Genomic DNA, 13681 nt, shown 5'->3' on the forward strand with positions numbered 1-13681 from the left:
GGCGTCGGCCCCATATACCAGAGGTAGTGGGTTCAAACCCAGCCCCGGCCAAAAACTACAAAAAAAAAAAGAAATAAGTCCTAAGAAAATCAGAGACTTGGCTCAGCACCTATATCTCAGGGGCTAGGCCACCAACCACATACACCAGGGCTGGTGGGTTCGAACCCAGCCCAGGCCTGCCGAACAATGACAACCACAACAAAAAAAAATATCTGGGCGTTGTGGCAGACACCTGTAGTGCCAGCTACTTGGGAGGCTGAGGCAAGAGAATCGCTTAAGCCCAAGAGTCTGAGGTTGCTGTGAGCTGTGATGCCATAGCACTCTACTGAGGGCAACAAAGTGAGACTCTTATCTCAAAAAAAGAAAAGAAAATCAGAGACTTGCTCAAAAGATGACTATCACAATATTCTAAGAGTAACCAAAAATTGATAGCACTTGAAATATTCACTAGGTTTGTGATTAAATTACTGAGCACTCACCAAATAACATAAGGGGAGATGAGGTGAGCTATATGGGACATAGATGAAGCAAGGTTAATAACTCCTGAGGCTGGCGGCACCCATAGTTCAGTCAGTAGGGCCCCAGCCACATATACCAAGGCTGGGGGCTTCAAACCCGGCCTGGGCCACCTAAAAACACAACGACAAATACAACAAAAAAATAGCTGGGTGTTGTGATGAGAACCTATAGTCCCACTGACCTTGAACTTATAGACCCAACTGCCTCAAAATATTTGCTCAATGTTAGCTACTTGGGAAGCTGAGGCAAGAGAGTCGCTTAAGCCCAAAAGTTGGAGGTTGCTATGAGCTGTGATGCTACTGCACTCTACCCAGGGTGACAGCGTGAGACTCTGTCTCAAAAATAAATAAATAAATAAAAAATAACTCCTGAGGTTGAGTGATGAGTATACTATTTTCCCTTTTTTTTTTTTTTTTTTGTGATGGAGTCTCACTGTCGCCCTAGGTAGACAGTGCTATGATGTCACAGCTCACAGCAACCTCAAACTCTTAGGCTTAAGTGATTCTCTTGCCTCAGCTCCCAAGTAGCTGGGACTACAGGTGCCTATCATAACACCTGATTATTTTCTTTTTGGTTGCAATTATCACTGTTGTTTAGCAGGCCCAGGCCAGGCTCGAACCCTCCAATCTCAGTGTATGTGGCTGGTGCCCTACTCACTAAGGTAAAGGCACCAAGTCAGAGTATACTATTTTCTATATACTACTAAAACTTCATAAGTTAAAACAGTACAAACAATTACTATTTTTTGAGACAGTCTTGCTCTGTCTCCCAAGCTAAAATGCAGTAGCATGATCATAGCATACCACGGCCTCAAACTCCCAGGCTCAAGCAATCTTCCTGCTTCATCCTCCCAAGTAGCTGGGATCACAGGCATGCCCCACCACAATTGGCTAATTTTTCTATTTTTGGGAGAGACAAGGGTCTTGCTATGTTGTCCAAGCTAGTCTCAAACTTGTGGCCTCAAGCCATCCTCCTGCCTCAGCCTCCCAAAGTGCTAGGATTACAGCTATGAGCCACCACCTGGCTTTTTTTTTTTTTTAATTAAATCATAGCTGTGTACATTAATGCAATCATGAAGCACCATGCACTGGTTTTATATACAATTTGTAATATTTTCATCAAACATAGCCTTCCTGGCATTTTCTTAGTTATTGTGTTAAGACATTTATATTCTACCTGGCTTTAAAAAAAAATCTTTTAGCTCATTAGTTGGATCAGTCAATATTTACTCATGTTATATATGTGCCTGGCATTGTAGGACCTCAGGATATGATGGCAAATGAATAGACAATAATGTGATGCAATTGCCTCCAAACATTTGCTCGATCACCCTCTCAAAAAAGTTGAGCATCATGAACTCATGATGTATGTAAAAACTGAACATCAAATTAAAAAAATACTGAGTATCATGAACCCTCAATAGATGTATACTTCTTTATTATACATACAACATATACATACACATACCATTTTCACTAAAACTGTTTTAGTATTTGTCTTTTTAGAGATGTAGTCTCACTAGTTGCCCAAGCTGACCTTGAACTTATAGGCTCAAGGGACCCTCCTGCCTCACTAAGCCTTCTGAGAAGCTGGAACTACAGGTGTAGTTATATACACCTTGCTAATATTTCAGTATGTCTTTAGACAGTATTTCCTTATTTCAAATACACCCGCATTTCACATAATCTACTTAATAATTCTATTTTTGCTGATTTCTCATCAAATATGATATCATCTTTTTTTAAAAATCTAAGGTAGGCTCTGCACCTGTAGCTCAGCGACTAGGGCACCAGCCACATGCACCAGAGCTGGCGGGTTCAAATCCATCCTGGGCCTGCCAAACAACAACAACTACAGCCAAAAAACAGCCTGGCGTTGTGGTGGGTGCCTATAGTCCCAGCTACTTGGGAGGCTGAGGCAAGAGAATCGCTTAAGTCCACGAGTTTGAGGTTGCTATGAGCTGTGACACTATGGCATTCTACCCAGGGTGACAGCTTGAAACTCTGTCTCCAAAAAATAAATAAATAAATAAAAATCTAATGTAAGGCTGAGCGTGGTGGCTCACACCTGCAATCCTAGCACTGTGGGAGGCAAAGTGGGAAGACTGCTTGAGCTCAGGAGTTCAAGACCAGCCTGGACAAGAACAAGACCCCATCTCTACTAGAAATAGAAAAAATCAGGCTGAGCGCAGTGGCTCATGCCTATAATCCTAGTACTCTGGGAGGCGAGGTAGGTAGATTACTTGAGCTCAGGAATTCGAGACCAGACTGAGCAAAAGTAAGACCCCATCTCTACTAAAAACAGAAAAACTAGCCAGGGGAGGTGAGGCTACTGCAAGAGGACTGTAGAGCCCAAGAGTTTGAGGTTGCTGTGAGCTATAATGCCATGGCACTCTTCCCAGGGCAATGGAGTAAGACTCTGTCTAAAAGGGAAGAAAGGGGAGGGAAGGGGAGAAGGGAGAGAGGACAGTGGAGAGGAGAGGAGAGAGAAGAGAGAAAAGAAAAGAAAAGAGAGAAAAGAGAGATTAGCCAGGCATGTTGGAGTGTGCCTATAGTCCCAGCTACTTAGGAAGCTGAGGTAGGAGGATCATTTGAGCCCAAGAGTTTGAGGTTGTAGTGAGCTTTGATCATGTCACTGCATTCTACCTGGGGCAACAGAGTAAGACCTACTCTCAAAAAAACTAAAATAAAATAAGCTAAGTATCTATTTCACGAGAGTTAATTTTGTTAAAACCAGGAAATATACATATAATTCATAAATTCATTTAATCAGGCATAGGTAAACTGCAATATTTTATAATGTCCTAAAAATTAGACAAAAGATGGCATTGTCAACCACATTCTGAAGAGGTAATCTGTACTCCCTCATCTACCATGCTTGACATGAAATCAATTGTCATACAGAACAAGCTGCCAATCAATAAATATCAAATATTGGGCGGCGCCTGTGGCTCAGTCGGTAGGGCGCCAGCCCCATATACCGAGGGTGGCGGGTTCAAACCCGGCCCCGGCCAAACTGCAACCAAAAAAAAAAAAAAATAGCCAGGCGTTGTGGTGGGCACCTGTAGTCCCAGCTGCTTGGGAGGCTGAGGCAAGAGAATTGCTTGGGCCCAGGAGTTGGAGGTTGCTGTGAGCTGTGTGAGACCACGGCACTCTACCGAGGGCCATAAAGTGAGACTGTGTCTCTACAAAAAAATAAATAAATAAATAAAATAAATATCAAATATTAACAGCACTTAATTTCATATTTTATATATAAGTAAATAGATTTTAATAGTCTTACTTTGCCCCACTGAATTATTTTAGGTGCACCTCTCTTACTGGTACTGGGGCGGTGCCTGGGGCTCAGTGGGTAGGGTGCTGGCCCCCAGTCCAGGCCAGCTAAAACAGCAGTGGCAACTGCAACAAAAATAGCTGGGCGTTGTGACGGGCACCTATATCCCAACAACTCAGGAGGCTGAAGCAAGAGAATCGCCCTAGGAGCACTCTACCGATGGCGACAAAGTGAGACTGTCTCTATAACAAAAAAAGATTACTGGTCTAGTGAAGGAGCTATAAGTATTTGTTGACCAAAAACAATGAATTTTGGGCAGCGCCTGTGGCTCAGTGAGTAGGGCGCCAGCCCCACATACAGAGGGTGGCAGGTTCAAACCCAGCCCAGGCCAAACTGCAACAAAAAAATAGCCAGGTGTTGTGGCGGGTGCCTATAGTCCCAGCTACTCGGGAGGCTGAGGCAAGAGAATCACCTAAGCCCAAGAGCTGGAAGTTGCTGTGAGCTGTGATGCCACAGCACTGTACCGAGGGCGATAAAAAACTCTGTCTCTAAAACTAAATAATGAATTTTAAAAGTACTTACAAGAGGAATAGCATTGGGTATTATGTAGGGGCATGTAGACAGGACTCCTTTTAATTCACTGAGTGTGGGAATACTGAATAAAGACATCATAAAGGAAGTGGTATTAAACAGAGACCTAATGAATGGATATGAGATTGGATGGGGTGGAGGTAAGAGTGGGTATCAGGGGAATACAAAATTAAAAGCAGAGGGAACTGTACATATATTGCATGCAAAAGTGCAGAAGTGAGAGCACAACACAAACTAGTATGTTATTAATCTAATACAGCTGAAGTATAGTTTCTAAAGGTGTAGAGATTGGATAAAGGTAGGTAATGATTCCAGAGATGAGGTTCATGAAGTAACATTATAAAGCCTTACCTGGGAATTTTATCTGGAGAGCAAAGGAGAGATAGATGATGAAGGGTATGTAATAAAAAATTTGGCGGGCAGCGCCTGTGGCTCAGTCGGTAGGGTGCCGGCCCCATATACTCAGGGTGGCGGGTTCAAACCCTGCCCCAGATGAACTGCAAACCAAAAAATAGCTTGGCGTTGTGGCGGGCGCCTGTAGTCCCAACTACTCGGGAGGCTGAGGCAAGAGAATCACTTAAGCCCAGGAGTTGGAGGTTGCTGTGAGCTGTGTGATACCATGGCACTCTACCGAGGGTGATAAAGTGAAACTCTGTCTCTACCAAAAAAAAAAAAAAAAAAAAAAGAATTTGGCCTTCCCAGAGAGAAATCTGGACTTTGCCCCATGGGAGGTAACCTCTAACCCTCCAAATTTCTGGAGTAACAGGAATATTTTTGTTATTCATTGTGGGCCCCTTGGACCACATGGTATCAGCCTGACCTCTGGGAAGGACCAGAAACTAAGTTCAACCATGGGGTCAACCAAACAATAGACCCAAAACCCTGGACACTAGATCAGGCATGGTGGCTCACACCTGTACCCCCAGCACTGTGGGAGGCCAAGGCAGGCGTATTGCCTAAGCTCACAGGTTTGAGACCAGCCTGAGCCAGAGCAAGACCTCATCTCTAAAAATAGCCAGGCATTGTGGCAGGCGCCTGTAGTCCCAGCTACTTGGGAGGCTGAGGCAAGAGAATTGCTTGAGCCCAAGAGTTTGAGGTTGCTGTGAGCTATTGACGCCATGGCACTCTACGAAGGGCAACAAAGTAAGGCTCTATCTTCACAAATAAATAAATAAAACTCTGGACACTGAATTTCTTGGGTAGGTAATACTTGGTGCATCGCCTTACACTCATGCTGGGAAGGTAATGTATCCCTGAGGACAACAGCAACTTCGCATCTGTAACCCTCCTAGACGGTATCCTATGCATCTCTTTCTTTGGCTGGTTCTAATGCATGTTGTGTCCCTGTAATGAACCATGTCTGTGAGCTTTCAGTGAGTTCTACAAGTTCATCTAGTGAATTATAAAATCTGTAGTTTTGAGAAACCTCCACACATGCAGTTGATGTCAGAGGTGAGGGTGGTCTTGGGTGGAGTATTCCTCCTAACTCGGTAGTTGGACCCTAAATCCTTACAATGGGTTAAGAAATTTGGAGCAGATTTAGCAGTGTGGAAGACTGTGCCCTTAACCTTACAGTTTGGCTAATTCCAGGTAAAGGGTAAAAATGTTAAGCAGTTTGACAATTAGACAGTCTACACCAGTGTTTTTCAACATTTTTTTATCTCACAGCACACTTGAACCTATAGTTAACTTCTGCAGCACATTTAAATTATGTTAATAAAAAAAGATTAAAAACTTACTGTGCTTTGAATTTCTCTTAAAAATAATTTAATAAATTATCATTGAAAATTTCTGTGGCACACCTAAGATCCTGCCATAACACACTGGTTGAAAATCGCTGATGTAGATTCCAGAAGAATCACTTCGGCTACACTGGGGGAAATATATTACAAGAAGGTAAGACTAGCAAGAGACGGCAATGGAAATGGAGAGAGACATATTTATGAGACATTTACAAAGTAGAGTTAATAAGATTTGATTGAACTTGAAGGATGAGAGAAGTCAGGGATGAGCCTACCAGAAAGAGTATCAGGTTTTGTTTGTTTGCGGGGAGATTGGAAGATTGAATTCAGTTTGGGATAGTTTAATTTGAGGAACTTTAGACATCCAGGTGAAGCTGTTTCATTAGCAGTCAAAGGAGGGATGCAGAGTTGGGAGCCTTCAGCATAACTACAATACTGAAGCCTTATTAGAGACTGATAATGACTAGAGACAAATAAGTCAACCAGACTAGAGAAGAAAGTGAAGGACAGAACACCAATATGAAAGGAATGGCCAGAATATTAAAAGCTCACAGAGAAGTGGCATCTTTCGAGTTCGGGAAAAAACCTGGAAAGTATGATTAATGTTGAATGATATTTATTTTCTTCTTTTTGCTTATATGAATATTCTCCACTTCTTACATTACTTTCTTTTTTTTTTTTTTTTGTAGAGACAGAGTCTCACTGTACCGCCCTCGGGTAGAATGCCGTGGTGTCACATGGCTCACAGCAACCTCTAACTCTTGGGCTTAGGCGATTCTCTTGGCTCAGCCTCCCTAGCAGCTGGGACTACAGGCGCCTGCCACAATGCCCAGCTATTTTTTTGTTGTTGTTGTTATTGTTGCAGTTTGGCCGGGGCTGGATTTGAATCCGCCACCCTCTGTATATGGGGCCGGCGCCCTACTCACTGAGCCACAGGCGCCGCCACTTACATTACTTTTTAATAAGAAAAAATGTGTATAAGTAAAAATGCATCCACATATTTTTCCACTTACATACATAAATGAGACAAAATGTATGATCTTCTAACCTATTTCAATTCATTAATGATTCACAAAATTCTACATCACTTAATTTTTAGTGTCTATAACTAAAAATGGCTTGGAAAAGAAAATCATTAAAGTGCCCACCCTCATTACTACTGTAAACCATCTGGAACTACTAAATTTTGCCAGGCTGCTGGAATAACTGTCTCTCCCTCTGGAGGTTCAACAAATAATCAAGAAAACAACTATTCCGAAAATGTAATAACATAAAGCTATAGTAAAAACTTCAGAGTATTCACTTCTTTTGGATTAAACAAATAGATTTTTCCATAGTGTATAAAGAAATTAAATACATAATATTTACCCATATAGTCTACACAAGTATCCCCACAATCAGTCATATCTGCTGTAAGATCAATTATAAATTTTAAAAGTTATAAAACATCTCATCTCCACCTTTTCAAAGCAGCTTCATTAATCTCAAAGATCCTAAGATTATGTCATTAGAAATTATTTTAGGCGGTGCCTGTGGCTCAAGGAGTAGGGCACCAGTCCCATATGCCGGAGGTGGAGGGTTCAAACCCAGCCCCGGCCAAAAACCACAAAAAAAAGAAATTATTTTAGTCTCTTGAAGGATATTTAGAGAAAGGAATAAAATATGTGTATAATATTTTATACAAAGCAGCATAAGGTTGTTAATTACTGGAATTTTTATTGACAAGTAATAGACTAATTCAGCAAAAGTTCTAAAGTATTGGACAGCACCTGTGGCTTGGTGGGTAGGGCACCAGACCCATATACCAAGGGTGGCGGGTTCGAACCCAGCCCTGGCCAAACTGCAACAAAAAATAGCCGGGCGTTGTGGCGGGCGCCTGTAGTCCCAGCTACTCGGGAGGCTGAGGCAAGAGAATCGCCTAAGCCCAGGAGTTGGAGGTTGCTGTGAGCTATGATGCCACCACACTCTACCCAGGGCTACAGCCTGAGACTCTGACTCAAAAAAATAAAAAATAAAAAATGTTCTAAAGTATTGCATGAATTTATTACTGAAAACAAATTAAATGGTCTCTTTGAAAAGCATTTATAGGGGCAGTGCCTGTGGCTCAGGGAGTGGGGCGCCAGCCCCATATACCGAGGGTGGCAGGTTCAAGCCCGGCCCCGACCAAACTGCAACAAAAAAAAAAATAGCTGGGTGTTGTGGCAGGCACTTATAGTCCCAGCTGCTCAGGAGGCTGAGGCAAGATAATCACCTAAGCCCAGGAGTTGGAGGTTGCTGTGAGCTATGTGATGCCAAGGGCAGTAAAGTGAGACTCTGCCTCTACACACAGACAAAAAAAAAAAAAAAAAAACAGAAAAGCATTTATAAGGCCAGGCGCAGTGCTCATGGCTGTAATCCTAGCACTCTGGGAGGCTGAGGTGGGTGAGCTCACAGGTTAGAGGCCAACCTTAGCAAGAGTGAGACCCCGTCTCTAAAAATAGCCAGGCATTGTAGTGGTGCCTATAGTCCCAGGTACTCTGGAGGCTGAGGCAAGAGGATCACTTAAGTCCAAGAGTTTGAGGTGGCTGTGAGCTATGATGCCATGGCATTCTACCAAGGGCGACAAAGGGAGACTCTGTCTCAAAAAAAAAAAAAAAAAAGGTATTTATAGTCTACCACAGAGGTCTTCGTTATCCAAGGGAATATTTTGCCATTTTTCATTTTTTTTTTTTTTTTTTGAGGCAGAGTCTCACTATGTCGCCCTTGGTAAAGTGCCATGGCGTCACAGCTCACAGCAACCTCCAACTCTTGGGCTTAAGCAATTCTCTTGCCTCAGCCTCCCAAGTAGCTGGGACTGCAGGCACCCACCACAACTCTCAGCTATTTTTTTGTTGCAGTTGTCATTGTTGATTTTAGCTGGCCCAGGCTGTATTCAAACTCGCCAGCCTCAGTGTTTGTGGCTGGCGCCCTAACCACTGAACTACAGGCACCACCTGAATTGTTATTATTTTTAAATGTTATATATTATTTGTATCTAGTAAAGAAATATCTAAGTATAAATTTCCCATTTTGAAGCTTAGAAACAAAAACTTTTACCCTAAATAATATTCCTCTGAAAAACATTTAAGTTGCTAATCATATTTAGTTCCTTTAAACCTTGATCTTATACAGTAACTGCTTGTTTTAAGTTAGTCCTGAGATGAGTTTGCCAAATGAAGAACATTACATGTCTGCTGTTCTTATTCTAAAACCTGAAAAAAGCAAAATACAGGATCTCAATCTGTTTAACAGCTACATATTTTATATTTCTGAAATACTGATAGAAAATACGCACTAGAGACTTATGAAACAGATATTAAATGTGGTGTTATTTTCTTCTTGAGCTAGTCCCAACTATCAAGTTGGCAAATATATACTTCAGGTAACTTTAGCAATTTTAGCATTAAAGGAAAAAAAGCCTCTTTGGGTGGCACCTGTGCTCAAAGGAGTAGGGTACTGGCCCCATATGCCGGAGGTGGCAGGTTCAAACCCAGCCCTGGCCAAAAACTGCAAAAAAAAAAAAAAAAAGCCTCTTTGCCTACTTGCCCTGGCATTGAGGCCCATTCGTTGTTTCTGGTGAATGTATCCTGCTTTGTAAGCTTTCTTACTCTATAAGCCTATCTTTCTCTTCTTCAATAAACTTTGTTTCACGCTTGCCTTAAAAAAAAAAAAATAGAAATTTGGGCAGCTCCTGTGGCTCAAGGAGTGGGGCACCAGCCCCATATACGAGGTGACAGGCTCAAGCCCGGCCCTGGCCAAAAACTGCAAAAAAAAAAAAAAAAAAAAAATAGAAATTTTAGCATTATTTGACAGTCCTGACACTTTAAGACTATTAAATAAATACTGTTAGGGGCATTTGAAAAAAAATTTTAGGGAAAAATCAGCGAGAGTTTTGAGGTTCACAGATTATACTGGAAAATGTTGAAATCATTTGTACACAATCTGTCAGTTCTGAATTGGTATTTATAGTTTACTCATCTGTAAAATGAATTGCTTGAAAGAAGAAATTATCCCTGCAGAGTCTTTGAGTAGCTATTCTTGTGACTTAAGTCATATGGCTTTTCTTTTATAAATAAAATAAAAAAATAAAAGCATCATTATGATTTTTAAAACTGGTAAGGACCTTAAAGATATTTTATATAAACAAGCCAGCCATTTTATATCTGAATAAAAATGTGTTAATAGATTCTGTACACTGTATAAATGATGAAATCTCTGACTTAAGGGGATATAATATTTTCCAACTTTAATTATGCTAGTTTTATTTTAAATCCAAACTTCTAAACTAGGTGGCCATTTTATCATTTTAATCCTTTTTCTAGTTTATATTTGTATGGAAATTAATATTGCTTCCCTTCCATATGAAAAAACACACATCTTCTTGCCATCATCTTTGTATAGGTTTCATTAAAAACAAGCAAACAAAAAACCTTCTTGAATAGCAAATATTCAGGGTTATATTAAGCTAATGACCTTTTCTGGACATTCTCTACTGTTTGAATTAATTCTGTAACTGCATTGGTAAAGGTAAGAATTAACTGTCAAAATAAAACTGAGATGCTGAGATAAATTCCTTCACTTTGATAAGCATTTCCATTTTAAGTAAAAAGCTTTATCTGTCTTGAAATGGTGTAAAAAAAAATCTCATAAGCCCTTTTCTGTAATAATTTATGAAGACTAGAAATACCTTAAAACATCAATATTGTTTATCTCTGGGTGGTGGTATTACACACCATTTTATTTTTTACTTTTCTCACAAAGCATTATTACCTTGGTAATTGAACAGTATTTTTACATTAAATTTTATATAACTTATAGTGTGAGACATCGAAATAGTCTACTGCTACAACAGAGTTGTTAAATACTTTTTCCCTACTGATAAACGGCTGGTTTAAAAGAATAATTAAATCAGGTGTCTTTAGGTTGGATGAAAATAAAACAACTTTATTTTCCAGGCCCTTTTTTTATTTAGGCTTTTGAGAAAATCCAAGGAGTCTGAACTTAATTACAGTCAATCTTGGAGTAGTAAACTTTTGAGGTGGCCAGAGTAACACCTTTCATTACAACTATCAGCTGAATGGTAAAAGACTCCCAGGTTCACCATTGTTTTCAGAGGCTTGTTAGTATTCTCCTCTGTCATCTCTGAACAATTCCATTTAGAAAGAAACGCAATTGTAACCCCTTTCTATTTCAGGCCCATAAAAACCAGAACTGGGATGAAAGGCAAAGCCTTGACCTTTCTATTTTAGACTTGCATCTGTGTAGCTAAGCCATCTGCTTTCTCCCCACCCCATCTACCTAATGGACTGAAAATACTGCACCTAATTGCAATTTTATCAAAACTGCCTGACTTCCACTCTAACGAATTATGACTCTGTCTTTCACCTGAAAGCTCTCTTGCACAATTTTCCTTACCCTTCCCTCTCAATTCCTTCCATCTCCCTCAATTATGAATTGCCGAATGTCTTTAAACTAAAATATTCGGCTCCCGTGTATTAAGCCATGTAAAGAGCTCTTCACTTTTAACACTGAGCACCTAACGGAATCTACTCCAGTCTCTCATGTGGATGTGGAGCCGTTATTATTGTCACTGTTGCAGCTACACAGGAGACACCTCGCAGCTCAGCCTAGGAGTCGCGTCTCTCCGCCACTAAACAAGGGACCCAGCCTGGGAAAAGACAGACTAGGGTGGGAGGAAACCTCTGTGAGGATAAAGGGAGCTGGAAAGAGGGAGCTCAAGACCGGGAGGAAGGGGAGAAGGTGTGTGAAGTACAGCAAGAAGCCGTCGACCGAGATGAAGGGGAACGAGGGGCCGGGGCCCGGAGAGCGGTTCCCAGGCCCGGCGGGAGGCCCGGGGGCCGAGGCGGGCGTGGGCAGCTCGCAGCCGACCGCCCGAGTCCGAGCAGCGGGGGCGCTTTCAGCGGCGGCGGGTGCGGGTGCGGGGGAGAGGAGCAGAAAAGAGAGCAGTTTAAGGGGCCGAGGGAGCGGAGTCCGAGGCCGGCACGGCGAGGACAACGGGCCCACCCCCAGCCAAGCCCCGCTACTTAACTATTTGTAGAGCTGCTGCAGGCACAGGTCCAGGCTCTCGCCCTCTACCTCCTCACGGGTGATGCGCTCCGACAGCGGCCGCGGTAGCGGGGGCAACGGGGGTAGCTGAGGCTGCGGCGGCGGAGGCACCGCCGAGTGCCCCGGGGCGACAGCCGCCGCCTCCTCCTCCTCTTCGCCCTCGACCACAGCCACCGCGTCCTCCTCCACCGCCCCCTCCTCGGGCTCTGGGTCTTGCTCCTGCTCCCCCTCCTCCGTCGCGGCTACCGTGGCCGCCTCCTCCTCGGGTTCCTCAACCGAAGCCTCGGCCGCCTCAGCTGCTATCAGGTCGGGCTCGGGCTCGGGCTCGGGCTCGGGCTCTGGCTCGGACTCGGGTTCGGGCTCCGGCTCCGGCTCCGGCTCGCCGCCGCCACACGGTCCGCGAAACTCGCCCAGGAATAGCTCCAGGAAGCGCCGGTAAGTTTTTTCCTCAGGGCTGCAGCCAGCCATCGCTGCTCATGCCCAGGGGCCGACCAGGAAGGGGGCTGGGGGAAAACCCAGGAAGGGGAGGGGGCTGCTTTTGAGCCTCGAGCTCCCGCAAGGGCGGTTAACAGCCGCACTGGTACGAGCGATCAGCACTAGGTTGCCTGGAGAGGGCTCCCGCAGGCGTGCGCGCCGCCGAGGGCGGACGTGCGCGGCCCGGGGACGGAGCGCGCCGCCCCTCTCGGGTCTGGAGGGAAAGTTGGCGGCGGGCACGCGCAGGGTCCAGCCGCGGCCCACCCTCTATCCCTACGATGAGCTCAGCCCACACTGCCTAGAGACTGTCTCCATGGCAACCGGTTCTAATTAAGAATCTCAGGGTCCCTCCCGTCGAGTTCGTGGAGTCCAAAGGACACTCGATTCGCCGGCTCTCCAACTCTGAATGTCTTCATTAAATGTGGATGAACACCCTAGCTCCACGTGGTTAAGGGGAACTAAGACATCTCCAATCGTGTTGGTTCCCACTTGGTTTGCATTGATGTACTTAAGTTTCCTTATTTGTTTCTTCTTTGCCTTATGGGATACCATAACTGTGAACACTTTCGTTAATGTCACTCCCTGAATTAAGTTCCGGTAAACCGGGCCTCAAACCCCCTCCAAGTGATACTTTCCTTTGCATAGGTTTTTCTCATTTGATTCTGTGAAGAAAATAGTGTTATCTTCATTTCTCAAAAAGAAGAAACTAGAAATTATGATTTACTTGCTTCAAAGTCTCAAAACTTCTAGCCATGGTGTTGGAATTAGAACTCAGGTCCTTAATCTCCAACGCCTTCTGGACCATTTTTCCTTAACTCATCTCTGCCTTTGAAGATTCAGCAGTGCCGTGTGTCTATATAATACCTTATTTTTATTGGGCTTTATTGTTTACATGTTTTCACCACTTTAATCCTCACCACAGCCTTTAAGGTAAGGGCATTACCATTATGATTACATTCCATAGAAGACCAAACAGCCTTAAAGACACAGTGACTTTG

General features: G+C 43.3%; 1 protein-coding gene across 1 annotated transcript in view; it reads right to left on the bottom strand.

The window, feature by feature from the left end:
* Nucleotides 1–12783, bottom strand: part of PPM1E (protein phosphatase, Mg2+/Mn2+ dependent 1E) — a 196642-nt gene extending 183859 nt beyond the window's left edge. The window contains exon 1 of the mRNA XM_053567798.1: nt 12193–12783. Within this exon, the coding sequence (XP_053423773.1) occupies nt 12193–12677 (485 nt within the window). The 5' untranslated portion in view covers nt 12678–12783. The remainder of the gene's footprint in view (nt 1–12192) is intronic.
* Nucleotides 12784–13681: the final 898 nt, after the last annotated feature.

Source organism: Nycticebus coucang, chromosome 18, assembly GCF_027406575.1.
Source record: "Nycticebus coucang isolate mNycCou1 chromosome 18, mNycCou1.pri, whole genome shotgun sequence".
NCBI classification, from domain to species: domain Eukaryota; kingdom Metazoa; phylum Chordata; class Mammalia; order Primates; family Lorisidae; genus Nycticebus; species Nycticebus coucang.